Source organism: Camelina sativa, chromosome 7 (genome assembly GCF_000633955.1).
Source record: "Camelina sativa cultivar DH55 chromosome 7, Cs, whole genome shotgun sequence".
In the NCBI taxonomy this organism is placed as follows: Eukaryota; Viridiplantae; Streptophyta; class Magnoliopsida; order Brassicales; family Brassicaceae; genus Camelina; species Camelina sativa.
The window spans coordinates 31,344,949-31,371,375 of record NC_025691.1 but is presented as its reverse complement, the minus strand read 5'-3'; the positions used below and the strand labels follow the sequence as shown (position 1 = coordinate 31,371,375).

At 36.5% G+C, this 26,427-nt stretch overlaps 8 protein-coding genes and 2 pseudogenes across 9 annotated transcripts; 7 read left to right on the top strand and 3 right to left on the bottom strand.

Moving 5' to 3' along the window:
- Positions 3-513, bottom strand: LOC109125511 (the record flags this gene model as incomplete). Its single annotated transcript, XM_019227199.1, has 1 exon — positions 3-513. A coding segment is annotated over exon 1 (441 nt), but the record flags the coding sequence as incomplete, so codon positions are not given.
- LOC104705147 lies at positions 1,770-2,861 on the top strand (annotated as a pseudogene).
- Positions 3,646-5,523, top strand: LOC104703662 (probable aldo-keto reductase 6). The gene is made up of 5 exons (XM_010419716.1): positions 3,646-4,015; positions 4,128-4,331; positions 4,504-4,676; positions 4,763-4,865; positions 4,993-5,523. The coding sequence occupies exons 1-5, from the start codon at positions 3,791-3,793 to the stop codon at positions 5,329-5,331; spliced, it is 1,044 nt and encodes a 347-aa protein (XP_010418018.1). The 5' UTR covers positions 3,646-3,790; the 3' UTR covers positions 5,332-5,523.
- Positions 5,701-8,021, top strand: LOC104703661 (probable aldo-keto reductase 4). The gene is made up of 5 exons (XM_010419715.2): positions 5,701-6,073; positions 6,262-6,462; positions 6,941-7,113; positions 7,193-7,295; positions 7,395-8,021. Exons 1-5 carry the CDS (start codon positions 5,855-5,857, stop codon positions 7,731-7,733), a joined length of 1,035 nt encoding a protein of 344 aa, XP_010418017.1. The 5' UTR covers positions 5,701-5,854; the 3' UTR covers positions 7,734-8,021.
- On the top strand, positions 8,531-11,183 carry LOC104703660. Its single transcript, XM_010419714.2, has 7 exons — positions 8,531-8,641; positions 8,877-9,956; positions 10,048-10,102; positions 10,245-10,390; positions 10,484-10,570; positions 10,668-10,796; positions 10,877-11,183. The coding sequence occupies exons 1-7, from the start codon at positions 8,591-8,593 to the stop codon at positions 10,988-10,990; spliced, it is 1,662 nt and encodes a 553-aa protein (XP_010418016.1). The 5' UTR covers positions 8,531-8,590; the 3' UTR covers positions 10,991-11,183.
- Positions 11,689-14,692, top strand: LOC104703657 (annotated as a pseudogene).
- LOC104703653 (probable aldo-keto reductase 2) lies at positions 15,625-17,341 on the top strand. The gene is made up of 5 exons (XM_010419710.2): positions 15,625-15,974; positions 16,074-16,274; positions 16,381-16,553; positions 16,637-16,739; positions 16,820-17,341. Exons 1-5 carry the CDS (start codon positions 15,753-15,755, stop codon positions 17,156-17,158), a joined length of 1,038 nt encoding a protein of 345 aa, XP_010418012.1. The 5' UTR covers positions 15,625-15,752; the 3' UTR covers positions 17,159-17,341.
- Positions 17,433-21,059, bottom strand: LOC104703655. The gene is made up of 9 exons (XM_010419711.2): positions 20,737-21,059; positions 20,388-20,615; positions 20,148-20,247; positions 19,380-19,436; positions 19,077-19,182; positions 18,707-18,789; positions 18,474-18,535; positions 18,264-18,360; positions 17,433-17,963 (listed from the first exon to the last, which is right to left on the bottom strand). The coding sequence occupies exons 2-9, from the start codon at positions 20,588-20,590 to the stop codon at positions 17,907-17,909; spliced, it is 765 nt and encodes a 254-aa protein (XP_010418013.1). The 5' UTR covers positions 20,591-20,615; positions 20,737-21,059; the 3' UTR covers positions 17,433-17,906.
- LOC104703652 (cytochrome B5-like protein) lies at positions 23,042-23,899 on the top strand. Its single transcript, XM_010419709.2, has one exon. It carries the CDS (start codon positions 23,348-23,350, stop codon positions 23,720-23,722), a length of 375 nt encoding a protein of 124 aa, XP_010418011.1. The 5' UTR covers positions 23,042-23,347; the 3' UTR covers positions 23,723-23,899.
- On the bottom strand, positions 23,741-26,398 carry LOC104703651 (glycine-rich RNA-binding protein RZ1B). Of its 2 annotated transcripts, XM_010419708.2 has the most exons (4): positions 26,307-26,398; positions 25,998-26,138; positions 24,450-24,952; positions 23,934-24,351 (listed from the first exon to the last, which is right to left on the bottom strand). In XM_010419708.2, exons 2-4 carry the CDS (start codon positions 26,121-26,123, stop codon positions 24,096-24,098), a joined length of 885 nt encoding a protein of 294 aa, XP_010418010.1. In that variant the 5' UTR covers positions 26,124-26,138; positions 26,307-26,398; the 3' UTR covers positions 23,934-24,095. The 2 variants fall into 2 exon arrangements, with proteins under 2 accessions (XP_019083621.1, XP_010418010.1); XM_019228076.1 differs by lacking the exons at positions 25,998-26,138; positions 26,307-26,398 and adding an exon at positions 25,266-25,990 and having other exon boundaries at positions 23,741-24,351.

Genomic DNA, 26,427 nt, shown 5'->3' with positions numbered 1-26,427 from the left:
AGCTCATCCACAGCGTTCTGAACTCTGTTGACTTGACGTGAATCTATGAACCCGTTAACACAAACCCCGTAATCTGACACAGCCGCAGTCAAAAACATTTTTAGCGACATAACATTTCTTTTCCTAATGCTCTTTCTTGCGTTCCTAAGATTGAAGGATGCATCCACAAGAGTCGCATAGCAAATCGCAACAGTTGGATTTCCGTGTTTGTACCTCGCAGAGGCTGCAAGCGCCAATTTAGTCTTAGCCTCCAAGGCTCGGATCGTGCTCTGTGTGGCTCGTCTCGGGTTTGGCCCTTTCACCAGCGGTCGACACAAGGTTGGGTATGCAGTTTTAGCGCATAGGTTTGTGAAACGGGCTTCTGTCGCTTGGCTTGCTGCTAGGAGGATCACGATTGCGATGACAGTCGTGAGGTACATCTGAATTGTGTTGCGGCTCGCCATTTTCGCAAAAAAGTTGGAAGGAAATGATCACGGATAATCTTCTAATCAAATTTATCCTTCTAAATATAGAAACCTTTTTGCTGGTCTCTAAATTATTGGTATTGGTCATTTTCTGATATCTGTTTTCTTAATTATAAATCTGATTATAGTTTGTTTGAGGTTTAACTTCTTTGTAGGAAAAAGTTTATTCTCTGATTATTTTATGCATTTATGTATCGTTGCAAACTAAAGATTTTCGATGGCAATGTTAGTGGTTCAAAAGTAAAAGAAGATGGCGATGGCAAATCTTTCATCATCATTAGAATGCAACATATCTAGGTTAACATTTCGAACGTAAACATTTTCATTGCCAAGGGTAACCTAGAATTATTTAAAAAGGTTTTTTACTTTTTATGCGTGTTATATTATTAGAAATATTTTATAATATTTTTCTGTTAGTTATATTAATTTTAACCTACAATGGAAATGAAATATTCGTTCTTCAATTCAATTTTGTTTTCTAGCATATCTAACATATTTTAAAATACTAATATAAATTAATTTAGTTATTTTTGTATTAAAGTTGTCTTTAATTATGTTAGAATTGGCCCTTACATATACAAGACAAAGTGTGACACTATACTTATAAGTACATATTCCCAAGTCATCTTTTTATAAATCTTCATTTGTGTTGTCTATTTATTNTGCAATCTTCCTAAGCTCATCCACAGCGTTCTGAACTTTGTTGACTTGACGTGAATCTATGAACCCGTTAACACAAACCCCGTAATCNGTCTTGAAAAATAATTATTTAATACAAATGATAAATTTATTTAATATAAAATGGACAACGTATGTAAAGCAGCTAAACATTTTTAATATATAGTTATCATATTTTATTATGTCATATTTAAACCCACACAACAAGTGGGATATTTTTATAGTTTAATAAAAAAAAGTCAATGAATTTAAAGAAACTAAACATTTTTCATATATATATTTATCATATTTTTACTATATCAATTTTAAAGCCAAGCGACGGGTGGGATATTTTCTAGTTTATTACTATAAAAATAATCAATGTATTTAAAGCAGCTAAACATTTTAATATAGATTTATCAAATTTTACTATATCATTTTTTAGAGTTTAATATAAAAAGTCAAAGTATTTAAAGCAACTAAATTTTTTTTCATATATTTATCATATTTTACTATATATATCTTAAATCAACGTGACGCGTGGGATATTTTCTAGTGTTCAATATTTATGTAATTGCACCCCTATATATTTTTCTTTGTTTTAGATAATTTTAATTTTTTTAAAGATAAGAAACCTTAAACACAACCATGAACCATGGAGAAGAGCCAGCCATTCAAGGAGATATGATTCTTCCTGATGATGTGCTCTTAAAGTGCTTAGCTTGCGTCTCAAGAATCTACTACCCAACTCTCTCCTTAGTCTGTAAGAGATTTCGCTCTCTCATTGCTTCAACAGAGCTTTACCAAACTCGAACCCTCTTGGGCCGGACCGAGAGTTCTCTCTATGTGTGCTTGCGTTTCGGTACCGATTCCCAAATATTATGCTGGTTCATTCTCTGCCAGAGACCAAATAGCTCCAGAAAAGTTTTGGTCCCGATTTCATCACCCAAATCTTACTCTATATCCCTTCCTAGTGTTGCAGTGGTTGGTCCTAGTATCTATGTCATTGCTGGAGGAATTAATAATAATGCTTCGTCTACAGTTATGGTCATGGACTCTTGTTCTCACACATGGCGTGAGGCTCCAAGCATGTTGGTGGCCCGCATGTGCCCATCTGCTTGCACCTTCGATGGGAAAATATATGTAAATGGAGGTTGTGACAATATCAATTCAACGAACTGGATGGAGGTTTTTAATACGAAGACCCAAACTTGGGAGTTCTTACAGATCCCTAGCAAGGACATATGCGGAGGCTCTCAGTACCAAAGTGCAAAGTATGAAGGAACCCTCTATGTGAGGTCTGAGGCAAAAGATGTGATTTATAAGCTGCATAAAAGTAGATGGAGGTCGGCAGACTTATCCATGAATTTTAGATGGGGATGGCGGTCACTATCTTATTGTGTGATAGAGAACGTGTTCTACTGTTTTGGTGGTGGTTGTGGGATCTGTTGGTAAAATCCTGAAGAAAGATTATGGAAAACTTTGAAGGGTTTAGAAGGATTGCCTAGCTTGCCTATTTGTATTGGCAAAGTTAAATTGGCTGATCATTGTGGAAAAATGGCGATTTTGTGGGTGGAGTATGTGTCTGTTGAAAAGGAGAAACTGATTTGGTGTGCGGAAATTGCGATTGAAAAACGCCAGAATGGAGAAATTTGGGGGACGCTCGAGTGGTTTGACAATGTGTTCACATCAAATGAGTCAAACCCTTTAGTGCATGCTCTTACTAGTACAGTTTGTTGAATGACTCATTCATCCATGATCCATGCATCAAAATATCATCTTGTTTTTATTTTTCCCTTTTTAATCACCCCTGAAGATTAAAGACTTTTTTTTGCATAGGCATAAGAATCGTATGTTCGATCTTCGAATTAATGAATTTGGTTTGTGTGTAACGAACAAAGGCATGGCCAGAGCTTTTTATATATTCTTCTTTGTGATCAATTATTCAATTTTATGGCTTCAGAACTGAAACTGGAAAGTGCAAGTTTTCAAAAAATTTATACTCGGTTTCATCCATTTGTCTTTTTTTTTTTTNTTCTATATATATATATATTTTTACCTCTGATCCGTAGTTAAGATCATTGAGATTTTGATGGAGTGAGAGAGCAAATGAGATGATTACTCGAGCATATCCTTGTATTCACGATCAATAAAGTTTCTTAGCAATCTCATGAGAAATTTATTCAATCCGGTGTAAATCACATAACTCATTGCAAAACGTCCCAAAAGAGACAACAAATTTTATATAGCTAATGATTATTCCAACTACTGTCTTTGTTTGAATCTTCCTGGAGCGGTCCATATTTAAAATTCGAAAGCATGTACGGACTTGATTTTCGAAATCAAAGGATGATTAGTGCTGATATGAAATCACCAATGACGTCAAAGTTTATAGAATTTTTTTATATTTCTTTTGATCATTTAACAATTTTTAAAAATAAAATAATACATACAAATGAAGACTACAATTTTGTATTTTGTCCACTTTGCTTTCTTTATTTGACTTAATCAAAGACTCTAGAACACTGTCAGTAATGGCGAGGCGGTGATCGTTGTTTTATCTTCCACTCCACTCCACTCCACTCCCCTATAAAATCCCACTCGGATCTGCTTTCTCAATTCACCAAAACATATATTTTTCTTAAATCTTCTGAAGATTTGATATATCAATGGCAGAGGAAGCTTGCAGAGTGAGGAGGATAAAGCTTGGGAGCCAAGGCCTTGAGGTTTCGGCTCAGGGACTCGGCTGCATGGGTCTCTCCGCCTTCTACGGTGCTCCAACACCTGAGACTAACGCCGTCGCTCTCCTCCGTCACGCTATTAACGCCGGCGTCACATTCCTTGATACCTCTGACATCTACGGGCCCGAGACAAACGAGCTGCTCCTGGGAAAGGTAACTAAATTATTTAGCGACTGGGATTAGGGTTTAGGCTCGTTTAGGAATTAGGGTTAATAATATTAATCACAAGCTTTGTTTTTTTTTTTTCCTTTTCTTATGGTCGCAGGCTTTGAAAGATGGGTTGAGGGAGAAAGTGGAGTTAGCAACAAAATTTGGGATCACTACTTCTGAAGATGGGAAATTTGGTTTCAGGGGTGATCCAGAGTATGTGAGGTTTGCTTGTGAAGCAAGCCTAAAGCGTCTTGGGGTTGCCTCTATTGATCTTTATTACCAGCACCGAATTGATACAACTCTTCCCATCGAAGCCACGGTATGGCTTCTTGTTTTGATATCTAATCCAACTTGCGTACAGTGTTAGTGTGCTACTTATGTATCTCAAAGAACACCAAAAATTCCATAATGCTCTGTTTGTTGCTCTGTTTTTGGTTTCTTTATAATTTGGTTTGCTCTATGTTGCTGTTGAACTTATGGTTTGGGTGAAGATGGGAGCACTGAAGAAGCTAGTCGAAGAAGGTAAAGTAAAGTATATTGGTTTGTCCGAAGCTTCAGCTTCAACTATCAGAAGAGCACATGCTGTTCATCCGCTAACCGCTGTGCAGATAGAATGGTCTTTATGGTCAAGAGACGTGGAAAATGATATCATTCCTACATGCAGGTGTGAGGCAACAGAATCAGTCAGAATTACTTTCCCTCTTCGTTTACATGCTTAGTCCTATAACCCCTCTCCTTTGATTTCTATAGGGAACTAGGGATTGGAATTGTAGCTTATAGCCCTTTAGGAAGAGGCTTCTTCGCATCCGGACCCAAGATTGTCGAGAATCTGGACCAAGATGACTATCGAAAGGCAAGTACTTATTTGATTCAGTTCTCTGTTCCGTAAACTCAACACTGTATGATAGTTCTTTGGACTACATTCCAAGATTTGTAGTCATCTTAGTATGTTTCTGCTTTTTGCTATTGCTTTGTCACAGATTCTACCGAGATTCCAACAGGAGAATCTAGACAACAACAAGATTCTCTACGAGAAAGTCCAAGCAATGGCGACAAGGAAAAGCTGCACTCCTGCACAACTAGCTCTCGCGTGGGTTCACCACCAAGGGGATGATGTTTGTCCCATTCCAGGAACCTCCAAGATCCAAAACTTGAACCAAAACATTGGAGCTTTATCCGTGAAGCTCACTCCTGAAGAGATGGTTGAGCTTGAAGCCATTGCTCAGCCGGATTCCGTGAAAGGAGAACGGTATGGCAACGACATGGTTACTTACAAGGACTCAGAGACTCCACCATTGTCTTCTTGGAAAGCAACATAAAAATACATGTTTGATAACTTGTTCGAAAGGGTATGCACTTTGGTCATATCATATCATATCGTGTCGTGTGTGTGTGTGTACGAGTCTGCAATAAGAAAGATTCAACGCCATAGAAAGAATAATTTTCTTTTTTTACTACAAATAAAAGTTTTTGTTTGCAGTGTAATAATAGATTATGGACAAATTCGATCACGGTAAAACTACCAAAATCGATACTGTAAGAGAACAAAACCGGATAACGAACGGTTAAATGACTTAACCGATCATAAATTCTGCGTTCTAATTTGATCGACATGTCTGTCATAGTATTTGACTATTTTGGTTAACAAATTCAATTTTGTTTTGTTGCACCACCAACCAGACAAAGCGACAGACGGCTTTTTTTTCTTCATCATCACACCATTCCAACAACCAATCTCAACAACAACTCCCACTCAGACTCGCACAGCCTCTACAAGACTCACATAGAGAAACGAAGAGACAGAGAGAGAGAGAGAGACACACACAGTTGTGATAGAGATTCATGGCGACTTGTGGAATGAGGAGGATGAAGCTGGGAAGCCAAGGCCTCGAGGTATCGGCGCAAGGCCTTGGTTGTATGGGCCTCTCTGCTTTCTACAGTGCTCCCAAGCCGGAAACAGAAGCCATCGCTCTCATCCACCATGCTATTCACTCCGGTGTCACTTTTCTTGACACCTCTGACATCTACGGTCCTGAGACCAACGAGGTTCTCCTCAGCAAGGTTTGATTTTTATCTCTGATTTGATAAAATTGACTTTTTTTAGCTATCAAGGTTCGATCTTTGATTTGAGTTTTTGTTTCTCTTTTGGGAAACAAAGAACGATTTTAGAGATGGGAATTGGCCTTTTGATTCGTTAAGATGTAGAAACGATTTCGATGTTGAGAAAGTTTGGATTTTTTTTTTGTCAGGCACTCAAGGATGGGATGAGAGAAAAAGTTGAACTTGCGACCAAATTTGGAATCAGCTATGCAGAGGGAAAGAGAGAGGTGAGAGGAGATCCTGAGTATGTGAGGGCTGCTTGTGAGGCTAGTTTAAAGCGGTTAGATGTTGCCTGCATTGATCTTTATTATCAGCATCGGATTGATACTCGTGTCCCTATTGAAATCACTGTAAGCTCCTCTTCTTGTCAATCCTCCTTCATGGTTTTGTAACGTTCTGATGAAATGGGAGTTATATAGTTCACTACTTGAAGAGATATCTCAGTGAGCTTTTACATCTTGGCTTTGTATATCGGTCCGATGTTATCGGACTAATAGGGTCGAAGACAATAGATTGGAGATGATGTTCTCTGCTTAGGTTACTCTTTTGAAGTTGCTAGCTTATTCTCGAAAGAACAATGATTGGTGAAATGATCTTTAACAGAACGAATTTGAGGCTTTCTCCTAATTAAATGCCAGCTTGTGAAGATTGGGTGCTCTTTAGACTTATTAGTCATTTAGTCACTTAAAGTGTTTTATCATCTGCTCTTAGGATTTTTCTTTTGCATAGACTCTGTTAGGGTCGGTTCTGGTTCTAATTCTTGACCTTCATAGAAAGCTGGCATCTTTTACTGAACTTTACCATAATTTTTTGTTTGTCAATGCCAAGATGGGAGAACTGAAGAAGCTGGTTGAAGAAGGTAAAATAAAGTACATTGGTTTGTCTGAAGCATGTGCCTCAACTATCAGAAGAGCGCATGCTGTTCACCCAATTACTGCTGTGCAGTTAGAGTGGTCCTTGTGGACGAGAGATGTGGAAGAAGAAATCATTCCGACCTGCAGGTATTCATATTTCATCCTCAGTTTCATGATGCTCTACCCATCAATTATGTAACTTTTCATGTTCTCTTTCCTTGTTCAGGGAACTTGGGATAGGGATTGTTGCTTACAGTCCTCTAGGAAGAGGTTTCTTTGCATCTGGACCCAAGCTTGTTGAGAACCTAGACAAGGATGACTTCAGAAAGGCAAGTATATAGGATTTCTATATGACTTGTTTGTTGATGAGCCTTAGCTCAGCTGTGGATTAATCAAATGACTTTGTATAATAAACCAAATTATTGCAGGCTCTACCAAGATTCCAAGAGGAAAACTTAGATAACAACAAGATTGTTTATGAGAAGGTTTGTGCAATCTCGGAAAAGAAAGGATGCACTCCTGCACAACTAGCCCTCGCATGGGTTCACCACCAGGGAGATGATGTTTGTCCCATCCCAGGAACCACTAAGATCGAAAACCTCAACCAGAACATTGGAGCTTTATCAGTAAAACTCACACCCGAAGAGATGACTGAGCTTGAGGCCATTGCCCAACCAGGTTTTGTGAAAAGAGAAAGATACACGGCTATGATGCCCACTTTTAAGAACTCGGAGACACCACCATTGTCTTCTTGGAAAGCCGCTTAAAACCGCTGAAGTTTTTATGGTTGTGGTGGGTTCATGACATTGAAGTGGTCTAACATATGTCAGCCATATCAAGGGAGTCGATTATGGTGAGTTCACTCCCAGGGAAACCCAAAATTATAATAATGGCTTGAAGAATAAAATAATGTATAGAGTTCCCCAAGTGAAAACTTCAATTTACATTTCATACATTGTAACCAAACTCTATAAAGAAAGAAAGACTATCTATAACTTCGCTCAACTCTATGAAGGGTATGTCATATGTGTGATGAATTGTATTGGTTCCATCTCTTCGGTTCTTGGTTTCGTCTTTTACATTCCCATGTCATTCTGGTTGACTTTGGGCAAAACCCATGAACAAGCAAGAATCAAAGACATGTCATTTTTATGTCAAAGCTTATGGAGCACCCCTAAACATAGTACTAGTAACTAGTGTTATATAAATTTGTTTTATTCTCGTTTCTATGATTCGCACCACAGTAAATCATAAATCACTAAAAAAAAAAAAAAACTTACTACTAAATATTTTAGACATAATATTTTATAGCTTCGACTTCATATCAATCAAGGTGAACATATTCGGTTTGGAGATTACCAATTTAAATATACTTTTCCTTAATTACCAATATAGAGATTATTTATTAACTTCTGCTTACCCATACCAAATTTAGAGTTTCAATGGTATAAAAAAAGTTATCCATTATGTTATTTTCGGTTTGGTTAAACTACGATAATTTCTTTTGGTTTAACTTAAACCGGGATTGGAATGTTAAAATTGTACCAACCATTCATCTCAGTCTCAGTTCTTCTCTTCGATGAAGAAGAAAGCATAAATCAAACTCTTCTCTTCCAGTTCAACAATGGAAGGTCTTAGAGAATCTGAGCATCTCTTTGTCAATAAGAACATCGTCGTGCGTCTCTCTCTCTCCCTCTTTTCATCTAATACATTTCCTTATCTCTGTATTGCATATTTGATGTTATCATCATCCCAATTTAGGATTTTTTTGTTTTCAATTTCTGCTACACTAAACCCTAAAATGATCGATACTCTTCAGTATATTAACAAATCCGTGGTTGAACAAGCTTTTTTACCCTTATTTGCACAAACCCTTTTCTCTGATTTTAGTCTTTGTGTCACAATGGCAGGATGGTTCTGTTAAAATTATTGCTGGTGAAGATGATACATCAGAGAGTTCAAATCCAAAAAGAAAAGTTGAAAGCCTCTTTTGTGTCATGAGAAAGAGAACTTGTAGGCACAAGTATGTAGATGACGATGATATGTTTCTGGAGTTAGATAGTAATGCACAGATAGGTGTTGATGGTGAAAGTGACTTCTGGTTTGAAAATCTTGGGGATAATCCTTATGATTATCTAGATGAGGGTTTGGTTGTAGACGACTGCTGCTGTGGCAGTGACACAGAACTATCTGAATGTTCTGAATTTGATGTTATATCAGAACATGTTCTAGACGACAGTGATTTGTTCACCGGATGGAAATTTCTGTCTGTATGGTCTGATGAGGATGAGGGAACTCTGGTTAGTAAGTGTTCAGAAACTTTGAATTCTATCTTGTTGTTATCTCCTGATGAGAATGGTGCAAGGTTTAGTCATAGCAATGACATCTCTCTCTTCCATTCTGAACGGAAAGAAGATCAGATATTATGTGTCCCTGTGGATTGTGATGATATTTTGGAGTGCAGTGTCAGCAAAGAAGATCCAGTAGTCCCATGCAGTTCTGATATCTTCGAGAATGATGGCGATAATTCAGCTGCAAATGAATTTAGTTGTGGAGATGTCATCAACGCGCAGGGGTCTATGGAGATAATGTGCATTGATGATGATGAGCTTATGCCGTATGAACCAGTACCGCTCTGCATTGTTCCTCCTAATGGTTGGGAAAGCAATTTGCTAGAAACCTGTTCACTTCATCAGATTGACTGTGAGTACAACGGTCATGATGATAAAATTGGTCTTGAAGTCTCTCCATTACCTTTAACAAAAACTCTTGAAAGACCTAGTAGGCCCTGGTCAGTTTGTGGCTCTATAGCTGCAGTCAGAAACTTGCCTCTAATGGAAGATAGCTCAGGTGCCTGTAGATCTTTGGGTGAACAGTTAGATGTAAATGTTAATAGCTCTGAGGACAAGGACGCAGAACTTGCTCAAACCCCATCAACTCTATATCAGGAAGAAGTGGATGGTGAAGATGAGATTGACATTGATGCAATGGTAAACCCCTGATTACTCTTTACAGTAGTATGTCACAAATTATCCTTCAATATATTTTCTGATCTCTGACATCACATGAAACTATCTCCAGATTCACAAACTGAATCTAGTACCAGATTATTCAGATTCATGCTTCAACAGGGAAGGTAAACCATATGGCTTTTGATGTCCAATCAATCATGTAACTAGTTCACACTGTTGCATCCAAAAGGATTGTAAATTATACAGTTATGCATGTCTCTCTCAAACTATAGTTATCTCAATTATGGTTCGCTTCATGATACCTAGAATGGAACATGTCTAAGCACCCAAGACATGCATTAATCGGATTGGAACAGTGCACAAGAACTTCATTGCGAAGAGCAATTGTGTTTCATGGGGCACTTGCTGTCCTACATTGTCGTGATTCAAAGCATTTTGTCAGAAAACGCGAGGTATGTTAGACAAATCATTTTCTTATGTCTTGATGTTATCAAGTCTCTCTTAGTTACATACTTACATGGCAGAAGATAATTTATTTGTCATAGGTGATTATTGGGAGATCATCTGATGGCCTGAATGTTGACATTGACTTTGGTAAATATAATTATAGGAGCAAGATATCTCGGCGTCAGGTGATCCTCTTTCCAAATTAAAACTCGTTCACTATTAAGTTCCTATCACCACCTTGCTAATGTGCTATACTTTTCTTTCTCCATGTTTTTTACAAAGGCATTGGTTAAGCTAGAGAACAACGGATCATTCTCTCTAAAGAACCTTGGAAAGCAACATATCCTTGTAAATGGAGAAAAACTTGATCCAGGACGGATTGTAACCCTCACATCATGTAGTTCAATTGATGTAAGCACAAGCTTATGCTTTGTACAAGTGTGTGTAACTGTTTATGCATCTTTCTATAACTAAACTCCCAAGTTTTGCAGATCAGAGGAATAACATTTATGTTCAAGGTTAACGAAGAAGCAGTGAGACAGTTCTTGAAGACCAACACAAGGAGAAAGAGTGAGGATGACACCAAATTCAGATGGTGCGGATAGATTCTGTTAATACCTTCTGCTCTACCATTCTATGCATAGTCTTAATTATTTAATATTTATAAATCCCACCTGGCTTAGTATACTATCAGGAGTTTAGACGAGTGATCCCATCGTATCAGTGTTAATGCCTTGAAGATTTAAACTATTTGTATAGAGTTCCCTAAGTTCTACAAATTAACATTTCATACATTTTGACCAAAATCTCTATTAGAAAGATCTGTTCTGTACCTCTTAAATCAATGGTAAAATAATCCATGGTTATCTTTGGTTAAATAAAATGTTGCTGGTTTCTTTTGGTTTAATTAAACCAGGATATGAGTAATTAAAAGCGTACATTATTTGGCTTTTTAATTTATAGTGATCCATCGTGATCACATCAGCACTTCACTCAATTCAAAATTCTCTGTAAGAGATAGAGAGAGAGGTGTTACAGTAATCCATGGCTGACTTGCGCAGTGAAGAGGATTAAGCTGGGAAGCCAAGGCTTCGAGGTATCGGTGCAAGGACTTGGTTGCATGGACCTAACCGGTCATTACGGTGCTTCAAAGCCGGAAACTGACGCCATCGCTCTCCCCCACCACCCTATTCACTCCTGCGTTACTTTTTTTGACACCTCCGATATGTATGGCCCTGAGACCAACGAAGTTCTCCTCGGAAAGGTTTGATTTTTCGAAATCCCCCAATCTGCGATTTGATCTTGTTTCATTTCATGGTTAAAGTGGGCAATAAAGAATGGGGTGAGGGAGAAGATGGAGCTTGCGACCAAATTTGGAATCAGTTCTGTAGAGGGGAAGAGAGAGATAAAGGGAGATCCTGCTTATGTTAGGGCTGCTTGTGAGGCTAGTTTGAAGCGGCTTGATGTTGCCTGCATTGATCTTTATTATCAGCATCGTGTAGATAGATACTCGTGTCCCTATCGAAATCACTGTAAGCCTTCTTACTTTTGGAAGTTACATTACATAGTTCAATACTTCAGGGGTGTTTGAGTTTATCTCAGTGAACTTCACATATTTTGGCTTGGTATATGTTCGGACTAAACAGAGTTGAAGAAGATAGGTTTTGGATATGATGTTTTCTGCTTAATTTAGGTTACTCTATATGATCTTTAAATTTGAGGTTTTGTCATCTACTTATTATATTAAAAACCAGCTTCTGCAGATAGGGTAGTTATTATGTGTGATCTTTATCATCTCCTTTAATGATTTTTCGTTTGACTAGACTCCTTACGGTTTGGTGTCAAGCTCTCTAGTAGTCTAGTTTGTTTGCCACACTTCTTGACCTTTAAAGAAAGACAGTACTATGTTTGATCCACAATTATTCTATGGTTTAAATATATTATCAATACCACTTTATTCATAAAAATGAAATTTCAGCCATAAAATTTCAATTTTTTTTAATTAATAATATTTATGCCATATTTATTATATTTAATATTTAACTTTTGTTCCGCTCATTCTACACTTCTTTTACATACTATTTGTCATCCGCTTTGGCCGCACTTGAGCTGCATTCTCCTCCCTCATTCGTTTTTTCATTTAGTGATATATTTTGTTTTCTACAAGAAAAAAAAAATGAGTATAGTGTATCTACACTACAATAACATATTTTGTAAAATACTTTTAGGATAATATAAATTACAATGATATTAGCTTATCTGTTTACATAATAATGCAAATTGAATAACCACTTTTTTAGTTATGAAACATATGCAATCCATCAAAAATACCAATATTTAACCCAAACAAAATAGTTAATAGAGTTATCAAAAAATAAAAATTAATGAGCGATAATTTAGAAAAGAAAACTCACTCTACAGTCAAAATAAATTTGGTATCTTTCCAATATAATTCGATGAGATCGCCTGATTTAAGATCTCTTTTATTTACAATATTTTTCCATCCACTAGACATACGATAACCTTACTTGTATTTTTTAATCTTAACTGTATACGATTTGTCATTACTTACGACTTCCACTTCAATACCTTTTTGAGGTATTGTAGTTTTCATTTTTTTAAAATATGTTTTCCATAATAATTTTGGGCAAAAGCAAACAATTTCTATTAGAAACATCGCTTTCTGAAAGCTTTTTTGTTATCAACATATTTGGATCCATTTAGCTAACCTTTTCACCTCCCCGAGAATATAACTAAATATGATTTTAAGGAAATGAAATTATTGAGGAGTTTGACAACTAAAACTCATAATATATATATACATACCTTAGCCAAAAATAATGCTTTTATTTTTTTTAATAATATTATTTTTCTTCAAAATAAATCTCTCTAAATTTAGTAAACTATATGGATATATATACATATGGTATTATACTATTATCTAAAATTATTAATTTATATTTACTAATTTGAAACCAATTATATTTCTCCCTTTTTATTATGCTAAATTGTATTTACAACAACTTTTTTTAGTCCTTAAAATTTTTTTTATAAAAGTATATCTAGTAAAATATTATTTAAGAGATTAACTACATTTATATGATTAAATACTCTTTCTCAAAACTCCAAATTTGCTTACTTGATACCTTATACATTTGTCATCTATTCATGTAGTTTTTTTTCCTATAATATCTTCGACTAGCTTTAACCTTTATTAATTTTAAATTTTAAAATCACTAACAATAATTAGAAATATATGAATTAATTGACAACATGATTTGTTATAATCATTTTAATTAAAAGTGAAAAATCACACTTTAAATTTCATCATACAATAAGTATATTAATTAGCAACAAATGAAAAATTATCAATATCATAATACTAAATTGACTATATTAAGAGTTTATTGGTCAATTCTCCATAAATGGAAAGAAAAATATTCCTACATCTTTTTGTTTTTTCAATAATTCATTAAAGTATAGAAGGTATGTATTGGAAAAATATATACTTTCCCACAGGCTAATATATTGTCTTGTATAGATGAAATTGATTTTTTAAAAAGAAAATCGAAACATGTATCCAATTATACACAAACACATGTAACAATGATGCTGTCCCATAAAAAAATGTAACTTTGACATACACACGAAGATAATTAAAGAGTAAGTTTTTATAAACAATGAACATAGTTATCTAGAGCCTAGAGGTCCATTTTTTTATAAACAATGAACACGAAATCTTTCAGTTTTTGCATCTTTCAGATCTTTAGATTACTATCCATTTGTTTTTTCTTTAATTTCAGTTCGGTCTCGGTTTGGTTTCTTTCAGTTTCGGATGTTATACTTAACAATATTTTTTGTCTTTCAATTGTAAGATGGGAGAACTGAAGAAGCTGGTTGAAGAGGGTAAAATAAAGTACATTGGTTTGTCTGAAGCTTCAGCTTCAACTATCAGAAGAGCACATGCTGTTCACCCAATTACTGCCGTGCAGTTAGAATGGTCCTTGTGGACGAGAGATGTGGAAGAAGAAATCATTCCGACCTGCAGGTATGCATATTTCATCCTCAATTTCATGATGATCTATCTATCAATCATGTAACTTCATAATCTCTTTCCTTCTTCAGGGAACTTGGGATAGGTATTGTTGCTTACTGTCCTCTAGGACGAGGTTTCTTTGCATCTGGACCCAAGCTTGTTGAGAATATGGACAATGATGACTTCAGAAAGGCAAGCATATAGGCTTTGTATGATTTGTTTGTTAATGAGCCTTAAATAGCCTGTGGTAGTAAATCAAGTGACTCTATACAAACTCAATTATTGCAGACTTTACCAAGATTCCAACAGGAAAACTTAAACCACAACAAGATTCTCTATGAGAAAGTATGTGCGATGTCTGAGAAGAAAGGGTGCACTCCTGGACAACTAGCCCTGGCATGGGTTCACCACCAGGGAGATGATGTTTGCCCCATTCCAGGAACCACTAAGATCGAAAACCTCAACCAAAACATTGGAGCTTTATCAGTAAAACTAACTCCCGAAGAGATGTCTGAGCTGGAGTCCATTGCCCAACCAGAGTCTGTGAAAGGAGAAAGATACATGGCCACAGTGACAACCTTCAAGAGCTCCGACACTACATTACACCATTGTCTTCTTGGATTGGAACGCTGTGCAAAACTGTCACGGAGTGTCTCTAGGCAAACTGAGTTCATATTGCGTGTTCTGAGTGTAGAAATTATGCATAGGGGATCCCCAAATATCACAGGGACTATGCTCTCAAAAGATAATTTATGTATCCAATATATAATTTTCTACCCACCTTATGTACTGTGAGGTCTGTGACCACTCTCTGCATAGTCTTCGTTAATTCATCACCATATTTTAAACTTTAAACGTCCCACTTGGCTTAGGTTTATATTTAGACATTTAATGCCAATGACTTTTAATTGTCAAAACTTGCCTACATGCCAATGAGACAAGATAAAACTTGCTAAGTAAAGAAAAGACTTCCATGTAAGCTTAAAAAAAACTACCTAACGAGACAAAACTTGCCTACTCAAGAAGATATGAATTGTTGACTCAAGACCATAACAAAGAAATCATCGATTACTTGAAGACTACTTAACACTTAGTGAAGACACATCTTTGAAGATCACTCAGACACGTACATAGTTGTCATGTAAGACTAGAAAGATCATTAACTTCTTAAGTATTAAATAGGGAATAAAAGCGCTTTTGGAAAAGAAAGTGGAAATCTAAGAGTTTTTTAGTCACACCACTCATCAACCCAACTTCAACAACCACTCCACTCAACTCTTAAACTCTACAAGAGAGAGAGTTAGCGAGAGAGAAAGGTGTGAAAGAGATTCATGGCAGAAGCTTGCAGAGTGAGGAGGATGAAGTTAGGAACCCAAGGCCATGAGGTATCGGCACAAGGCCTTGGTTGCATGGCCCTATCCGCTCGCTACGGTGCTCCCAAGCCAGAAACTGAAGCCATCGCTCTCCTCCATCACGCTATTCATTCAGGCGTTACTTTCTTTGACACCTCTGACATGTACGGTCCTGAGACCAACGAGTTGCTCCTCGGAAAGGTCAAAGATATTTTTGTTTGTTATCTTTTAGTCACAACAAGATTTTGTATGAGAAAGTTTGTAGAAATGATTATGTTGGAATTTAATATTATTTGTCAGGCTTTGAAAGATGGGGTGAGGGAGAAAGTGGAGCTTGCGACCAAATTTGGGTTCTTTATAGTAGAGGGGAAAACAGAGATAAGAGGAGATCCTGCTTATGCTAGGGCTGCTTGTGAGGCTAGTTTGAAGCGGCTAGATGTTGCTTGCATTGATCTTTATTATCAGCATCGTGTCGATACTCGTGTACCTATCGAAATCACTGTAAACTTCACCTTCCTTCATGCCATGGTTTCAATGTTTCCAAGTTAGTTTGTGTTTGGCTCCGGATACGATTAAACTAAAAGTTTCTTTGTCTATGTATTTCAAGATGGGAGAACTGAAGAAGCTAGTGGAAGAAGGTAAAGTAAAGTATATTGGTTTGTCTGAAGCTTCAGCTTCAACTATCAGAAGAGCACATGCTGTTCATCCGATAACCGCGGTGCAAATAGAATGGTCCTTATGGTCGAGAGATGCGGAAGAAGATATTATTCCTACCTGCAGGTGTGAGGAATCAGAATCAGACATAACTGTCCTCTTTGTTTACATGTTTCTTTAATTAACATTTCCTTAATATATATCACCAGGGAACTTGGGATTGGAATTGTAGCTTATAGCCCTCTAGGAAGAGGCTTCTTAGCATCAGGACCCAAGCTTGTTGAGAATATGGACAATGATGACTTCAGAAAGGCAACTACTGTTATTTGCATTGAAGCACTTGATTGATGAACCTTAGATATACTGTGCTCACCTGTGTTTCTTTATTGTAGACTCTACCAAGATTCCAACAGGAAAATTTAGACCACAACAAGATTCTCTTCGAGAAAGTTTGTGCAATGTCTGAGAAGAAAGGATGCTCTCCCGCACAACTAGCCCTTGCATGGGTTCATCACCAGGGAGATGATGTTTGCCCCATTCCAGGAACCACTAGGATTGAAAACCTCAACCAGAACATTAAAGCTTTATCGGTGAAACTTACCCCTGAAGAGATGTCTGAGCTCGAGTCCCTTGCCCAACCAGAGTCTGTGAAAGGAGAAAGATACATGGCCACAGTATCCACCTTCAAGAATTCCGACACTCCACCATTGTCTGCTTGGAAAGCTTCTTAAAACCGCATGAATTTCTCTATCCAAACCGCAAAAATAATATGTTGAAGAATGAAGAGTGCCGGATGTTTAGAGTCTACAAAATAAAATGTAAAAGAGTTTGTGTTGGATGTTTCAGAGTCTTCAGTATATTGTATCATTTTATATGCATCTTATATATCGCGACCAATCTCTATAAATCAAAAACATTACATCACCTTTTAAATCATTAAGACAAAATTGTCTGAAGTGAAACAAATATGGTCACAACCCACGGAAAAAGAGGAGCCATATGATATGACAGCTGAACTGAGAAGTACTGTAAATATGAAGTGCCTCTGAAGACCAAACCTTACAAAGATGTGTTCTTGATACAAACTTCAAATAACTCTCATCTAAACCTTACAGAAACAGCTAATCTATACAACCAACTCTGACACGGATCTGTGCAACGAATTCCTATATTGGATTGACCACCAAAGCATTTTGGCACCGGAAAAATAATCAGTTTTGGAGACAGAAGGATTTGCAATACGGGTTTTTGACTAGCCTGCGGTTCAGTTCAGTGTGTTAATATTAGCCGACAGCACAAAGGGTTTCCACAAGGTTCCCATCTTGTTCAACCTTGTGTGTTTGCAAGAGGGTTCAGCAGTTGACGAACCATCGTCTTTCAGTCTGGGTAACGTCGAACAACTGCCATTAACATTGGTCAAAATCCAGTTTCCTTGTGCTATCTCCTTTAGCATTGGTCAAAATCCAGTTTCCTTCCCCATCAGTTTCTTGGCTCCTTCTTCATATAGACGCTCGAGGGAATGATATAAGATCTCGGCTGAGAGACAGATAAAAACATTAAATTATAGCATCAAAACTGGAGTGAATTAAATATTACAGTAAAGTTTTCCATAGTTCATGCAGATGGACCAGATCTAAAGCAAATAAGCGATGTTCTTGTACAAAATACCCTTAATGAATTATCGACTTTTGGGAGTGATAAGAAATTATGTTCATGAAACAGAGGAAGATTTGGTAGGCAAGCATTTGAGGTTTTTAATCCCCTTAATATTCAGATATATCATACCTTTAACGGTCTAATCCAAATAACGTTGAGAGAGGATGCAAGATTGCTTACCTGTGTAGTACTCATCATTAAACTGCTTGCAAGATCATTGTTAATTGAAACGGGCAGAGGTGGCATCCTGCTTATGATACCAGGCATCTCCTTCATGCTACAGCAACGTTAAGTAAGAGTTTAGTAAATCACGCTTTTATAAACAAGACAGAGAGAGGCTACAGAAAAAAATGTATCATTATAGATCTAGCATGCTACTGATCCACATACTCATTCAAGATGGCACTGATGTTATTTTTTGCCAGATAAAACAGACTGGTGTTATCCTGTGGCTGTATGCAGAAAATAGTATGTCAGACAGGAAAGGAATTCCATTAACAAAAGGACAACGACTGTGCGTGTGAAAACTATAATCTATGATCTTTTAGTCAATTTCCTGCTCATACCAATTAGCATTTAAATACCCACGTAGAATTGCGATAACAATAATACAAATCAATTACCCTGCTTGCAGAAAGGTTTGAAGAAATTTGACTGAAAGCTTGAGTATTCTGCCGTAGACGCTCCATAACCGCATCACTTAAACCTAAGAAAACAAGAGTTTGAAAATTATATGAAACCTACAAATGTGGGGCAGATGAGATTTGAGTTTTCTTTTTTATACTGTACAACAGCTGAGATGAGACAGTTATAAAGAGAGTCCAAGAACACTCCAACATCGATAATGTAGATTCAGAGAGTAACAAGATGAACCACAAATTGAAATTCCAGATAAATATGCACCTTGTCGTTCTTCTTTATAGTTATATATTTATTGCAGAAGAGAGGGGAAGACAATGATGCCGACAATACTGTGACACAAATAGTACTAACCTTCAAAATGCATGCGTGGACTCTGGCACATATTGCTCATGGCATATGTAGCATTTTGTTGCGGCACGGTGGAGAACATGTTCAGTTTTGGGGGTAAATCCACCACCTAAATCAAGAAGAGGAAATAAGTTACTTCTATGTTGGGTTTCTCAAGGAGAACAACTTTGTAGCTGTTTGAACAAGAATCTATTTGCAGCCAATAACCTCTACTAAAGCAAAATATATAACCTAGGCCATTTACACTCATTTGTTTATTTAGTTACAAAAGAAGATATACCCTAGGGTTTTGTTAAGCAAACATACCTTTCTATAATTAACCGTAGTGCCAGTACAATGTTCTTCACCTTTTCTTCGTTTTTGCTGCAAAATTGAATATTGTTAGCGAAGAAAAACTTAAAGTCACGGATTTAAGAATTTGAAAGATAAATAATAGCAAAATAGTATTTATTCTATACATAAAACGGGTTAATGCTTGAATGAGTCATATATCTGCATGTACAACTCAACTCATAAAATATCTAATCCGCTTCTTCAGCCCAACTTCATAGTTATGACAGGATATAGACAGTAAGGATAAGCCAATAAGGTAATATTCGAGACTATAATCTGTTTTATTATGCGAATCTAACACTAACATGTCGAAATTAACTTCAGAAAGTCTAAAAGTTCAGGGTAACTACAGAGAGCAAATCAAGCTTTAGGGTCAAATCAAGTTCCAACATGACTCCAGAGCTAACAGAAAGCCAGATTTTTCATCAGCAATACTTGTTATTTCTCTTCATGCACACACTTACCCATACTTTAGAAAAATTTTATGATATGGTAAGGAGTCTTTTCATCAATAGAGATTTGAAGCTTTTAGCCAACCTTATAGCCAAATAAAATATATATAGAAGAACTTCTCCCATAGAACATTATATTTAACAAAAAATACACCCAAACAAGAGTCACCATGTTGGTTCCCTTTTTCTTAATCACCCAATCAAAAGGACGTAACCAAGAACTCATGAATAACAAGTAGTTATGCAAACCACCTACTGAAACATATTTGACAATGCATTAGGAGCTTACCGTCATCCATTTACATCTCATTGCTACATCCCGAACACTTTTATCTGGTAGAGTTGATGCGATCTTTACATACTTTGTAACCTGTGGTTCGTCTTTAAATCTACAAAAGAGAAGACAAAAGGGTTTCCAGCAAGGCAAACAAAATAAGAGAACAAACTAGAAACAACATAAACAAACTGATACATCTATAAGAACAGACGCAAAGGCAAAACTTTTAACATTTATATGCACTACACTTACTTTGCAAGACCTTTCTCCAATATATACTGTTCCTCAACAGACCAATCGACAGCCAAAGAAGCTTCATGCTTGAGTCCAGTAACGGAAGCCGGATAATTTACAGTAAGGTGGAATCCAGAGGAAGCATTCATGTTCGAATTCGCCGAAAACACTAAACCGGTCGTGCTAGTACTCGGTACGCAATAGTTATCCATCGGAATCATCACTCTACAGCCGAGTAATTTTGACCTACACGACGAAACATAAATTCAATTTTAGGGTTTTAACTTTTAACCAATCAGAATCAGAATCGATTAATAAAAAAACACAACAAAAACCTAAAAAAGAGTAGAACTTGAGGAAAACCCACCTCGAATTTAGCCTAAAAAAAGAAGAGGAGTAAGCTTCTCCAGAAGCTACAGATGCGAGCTCGATACAAAACCCTAAACCCCCTTCCCTAACGATTGGTGATCTAAGTAGAGAGAGAGATTGAGATCGTGGAGAAGAAAATAAGCAACGAAACCAGATTGATCGAAATAGAGATGAAGAAGAATAAGAGGGCGTGATTCGATTCGTGAAGAGTGACAGCAAGATGCGAACTTTCGAATTTGCAGAAGAAGCTGGCGAGGAGAGAGAGAGAGAGAGAAGATGGTGTTTTTTGGGTTTATATTATTCTTTTTTTTTTTTGAAGTAGCAGACACAACTTTTTTCAATTCCATTGTGGTTTTTTTTATTTTAGCTTTTTCTGTTTTGTCCACTCTTTGAAGAAAGCTGGTTTGTTCGTGAATAATTTTTTAATCTCTTTACGCTATTTTGTGAATTACACAGTCACATTCACTTTGGAACAAGAAAATTATCTTATTTATATTACAACAAGGTATTAGAAATTTCATAAAGTTGGGTATTTCATTTTCTTTTGTTTGGTTACTCTTTTTATAGGCAAAAACAGAAAGTATCCAATATATATAAAGTTAACTTTTCTCTTTTTATATTCTACCACTTAAACAACATTATATTTTTTACTTTAAAATAAATTTAAAATATTCATTTAATGCATATTTATATTTATAATTAATAGAAAGTTTAAATAAATAAATAAAATTAATTATGTAAAATAAATGAAATATTAAAATAAGGAAAACAATACTATAATTTTTTAATTAATGGTAATAATATAGTTTAAAATTTTATATGTGTTATTGAGTTTTTGAATGGAACTAAATTTTAAAATCATGGTAGAATCAAACAAAATTTATGTAATTGTATTTATAAAATTTTTAATAGAAAATATAAAATTGAAAGTGAAATATTAGTTTATAACATGATAAAAAATTGATAGTTCATAAATTGAATCATATGCTTTTAATCCCAATTTGAGTATTGAAATATAATAACTAAAGAGAAAATAATTATAATATTTCTTGAAAATTAATTTACAGTATAATATGTGTTATATATTAGCCAATAGAAGGTGATAAAAATAAGTGTCGAATGACAACGAGTGCATTATAGATAATGACCAAAGAAATTGTAGTTAAAAGTGTTTACAAATAAAATACTAAAACTTGAAAAGATAATAATGCACATGACTAAATTAAAATCTTTGACATCTCATTTATTGTGTGAAACGAATGAGTTCGGAGAAAAATACATGATATACTTATTAAATATATTATTATACTCCAAATTGGGTTTAACTGTTTGGTTATATAATCAAAGAAAGTGAAATAAGATACATACATTCATGAACTGGTCGAGATAAATATTTAATTTTTATTCAAATCTCATGTATGTCTTTTTTATATATATAAGCAAAACGAAGTTTTAACTGATTATGTTATCATTAACTTAACCAGTTAAATTGGTCTGTCAGTTAGACTTGTCAACCAGTCTTAATTAGCAAAATCAACAAAATTTATCTAAAAAAATCAATAAAAATAGTATTTATTTCACCATACGTGAAGTTCATGTTTTTTTCAACAGTTTTGGATTTTTACGACATTTTCCTCAATGTCATGTACACATTTTATCTCGCAAACACAAAACTCCCTGTGACCCTTTTGAAAATGATGCTTCTTCCTCACAATCTGAAATCTGCCGGTCTTCTACAGTGTTCTGAAGATGTATACTACTAATTACTCTAAGCCTCACAGGATAAATCTCAGATCCCCTCTGTTGCCTGATTTCTAATCTTGCCAACCGCTTTCGAAGCATCGAATACGTGGATTGAGTAACCCGCGACCACAAGGAGCAGCTATAAGCCTTATAAATTTATAATATATGGACCATGGTTTGGTTTTGGTGGGGTTTGTACTCAATCCACGTATTCAGTGCCAGCTGAATTCTTGAACCTATACAAGTGCTTAAGGTTACAAATTACAATGTCGTTGGCTTCTTATAGCTCTTCCAAATATGCATCCTTGAACACACCAAAACGGCAAAACCAAATCAAACACACATGACACAACTAATTGAAAAAGCCTTATCCCCCTAGTTGATTGATGGATTTGGCTTTTAAACAAGTTGGTTCAAATTCAAACCCAACTTTAGTGACAAGATAACTTAACACGGTAAATGCAATCGCCATTACAAGATTTGGGTGTATGTATATAATTATAGTCAAATTTGAGCCTTTATTACAAAGAGGTAGAAAAAAAAAATTGCAAACAACAAGAAGAGTCTGTTCTGTTTCACATCTGTAAACTCCTCCTCTTCCTAGTCCAAATCCGAATCCAAAATCGGTAAGAAAACGATAAAAGAAAAGACTTTGTGGGGAACCCATTAGAGGAAAACTGATTAGAAACCTCGACAACCACTGAAACTTTTCTCTAGGAAGAAGACAATGATAAAAAGTTGTGTTTTGACCTTTATACCCCTCATCGTTCCAAACCTCTAAATTACAATCATTTGGGTCATCATCAATCTGGATCTACTCAAACACGCTCTCTCCAATTGTCATCCTCGCTGTCGAACCCCAAAAGATGATAGCTTTGATCGGATTGCTTCTGGGTTTTCTAATCTCAGCATTGTTCTTAATCCAAGGAAAGCGAAGATCAAACGGAGATCATCAAGACAAGAAGAAGAAGAGATCTAGTAATGAGCCTGCAGAAGTCGTAAAGCCTAATAGGAGTTACAGCAAGAGTGAAGTCTCAGAACACAACAAAAGGAACGATTGTTGGATCATAATCAAAGATAGAGTCTATGACGTTACTTCTTATGTTGAAGAGCATCCTGGTGGTGACGCCATTCTAGTTCATGCTGGTGATGATTCTACTGATGGCTTCTTCGGACCACAACACGCCACTCGTGTTTTTGACATGATCGAAGATTTCTATATCGGAGAAGTTAGTCAGTAAGAACTAAAAAAAGTTGTCTTTTTTTTTTTGTATTCTCTTCTGATTGAAGAAGATTTTTGCAGAACCTTTTTGTCTTGCTAGTGTAACTCTTTTTTCTTCCATTGTAATCCCAAAGTTTCCTCCTTTTTTTGTTTATGTTAATTTGTATGGCAAATCTTAAGTTTCAACTTCAGGGTTTTACTCAATTGTGTTCTGAGTGAGCTTAAAGCAAAGCTCTGTTTCAAGTGTTCTTGTGGGAATCGATAGGGTCATTGAACACAAAGCTATTTAGTCTGATCAAGAATCATTATATTCCACAAAAAAAGCATAACCGAGTTTTATCTGATCTCGACCTAACTCCAGAACAGAAGCATTGACATCTCTGCCAAACAAACTACCAACGTTCATATGATGAAGGTCGGCCTCCAGATCGGCTAGGACGGTCATAAGGACCAGGTCTGCTTCTGTAGGGTCTTCCCTCATCGCGTAATGGTCCCATAGCTCCATACCTATCACTTGTATCCCTTGCGTATCTATCCCTCTCATAGCTTCTCTCTCTCCCGCGGTATTCATTCTCAAGTTGATGATGATGATGATGCTCAGGCATCCCATACCTATCAATCACCAAACGCTCTCCAGGTGGTGCGTATCTACATTGTTAATGCATCATAAGTTCATGACTTTCCTAAAACCAATAGAATGTTGCAACCAAATTTGTTTAGACCAAAGATATAAAAGAGCTACAAACCTCTCCATTGGATAGTGATCACGAGGTTCATACTTGTCTCCACCATCAAAGCGGTCCCTATAGCTATATCGTCCCACATCACGATCACGGCGTGCATCCAAGTAGCGGTCACGGTCACGGTCACGCTCCCGCTCTAGTTCACGATCTCCATAGCGATCTCCATGTCCATCGAATCCTCCAAGTCTAGAGCGCAATGGAAGAGGATCTCTAACCCGTCCTCGATCACCACCAGTTGATGGGCAGTCTCGAGCCCAATGACCAGGGCGTCCACACTTAAAGCACTCATCCTCGCTGCCCTTCCCTCGGGATGAATAGCCTCCACCCTTATGTAAATGGTCTGCATCGTCTCCACCAATTTTGGGCTCAGCCTTGTTCACTGAGATGACCCTATTACCCAACTCCCTCCCATGCATGTGCTTAATTGCATCATCAGCTCCTCGGCGATCAGTGAATGTAATAAACCCAAAACCTCGTGGACGGCCAGTATCTTTCCCCACCATAATCTACAATTACACAAAGAAGACCAATCATGTTATGAAATGCATACTGAGCCAGGAAGGAGATACATTACTACGAATCAGATTTACATTGGATACCAAAGAAGCAGATATATTACATTACTATCTCTCATCTAGCATGTACTAGAAGTGGCAAACTCCAAACATTTACAAGCAAACAGAAGACAGCAAGATTCAGAAACTTCATTGAAACGAAATACTTTTCAGCACTAGAAAATTCATTTAAGGTCCTTAGAATCACAAAGCACAGAGCACAAAGTCAAATCACATCTACATCCACAAGGAGTATCTGCCATACCAAAACAATGGTGGAGATTAGCCTCTAGCCAACCATACTCTTAACCCTTGCAACTGGCATGTTACCTCAGATCACTTTCACTTTACCTTATGTGCCCACAAAAAATCCACAGAAAATGCTTTCTCATACTAAGTCCACTAAAAAAAGAAGCCTATTATTCTGATCAAGACCATTATTGACCAGAAACTTATACTTATCATATTGGTGTATAGATAAAATAAAACTCATGAATACAAACGGGGTTGTATTCCAAAACTGCTTACTCCAATCCAACAAAACACAGAGAACTACCTAGGAATCTCTGATGTCAAACAGAAAGTACTGCACTGATGCTAAGAAAACAGCCATAGGTACAGGATAAGGTATGGTTCCACAAAGAATGATCTATATCAAAACTCCTGCATTTCCAAGCATAGTGCCGTCAAACATATCTTCAGGTCCAGAGAGGTTACAACTGCGTATCTAGGTCCTAAGAAAGCTCAACTATTTCCTGCACTGCATCCTTCAACAAGTCAAGAAACCTCAACTAAAATCTGTGGATTCATCCTCAAACCCATCTAAGCCATGAAAGATACTCCAAATATCTGAGCATCAAACCAAAATCTTCAACAAAAACAAAACTCAACCTACAAAGCTCAGAGATATCATTCACTAAACACAAGTTCACCAACACGAGTGTCTGATAACTCTGATCGTCTGTTACGCAGCACAAGCAAAGAAGGAGATTCAGACCTGACACTCAGTTATTTTCCCGTAGCGATCAAAAGTACTCTCAAGCTGCCTCTCTGTCACATCCCAAGACAATCCTCCCACGAAGATTCTGGTCTCAAGATTCCCATCGTTTTCTCTGTCTTTCATCGTTGGAAACTCTCACTGAAACCCAAAGCGAAACAAAAGAATAGTTAGCCCACAAAATCAAACTCTTTACTTTAAACGAGTCAAGTCAAGAACTTTCAATCGGAACTACGAATCGGGTCAAGAAACTTGTTGAAAACCGAAAACCCTAGAAAAACTTTGCTTTGATAAACCCTAATTACTCACCGCTAATCCAAAGGTTGAAACTTTTACACGGTTGTGGTGATTGTGATGGACAATGAAGCAACTCTGCTGTGGGGATTAACTTCTTAATCTATATATAGAATAAAATGTTATGCGCTCAATG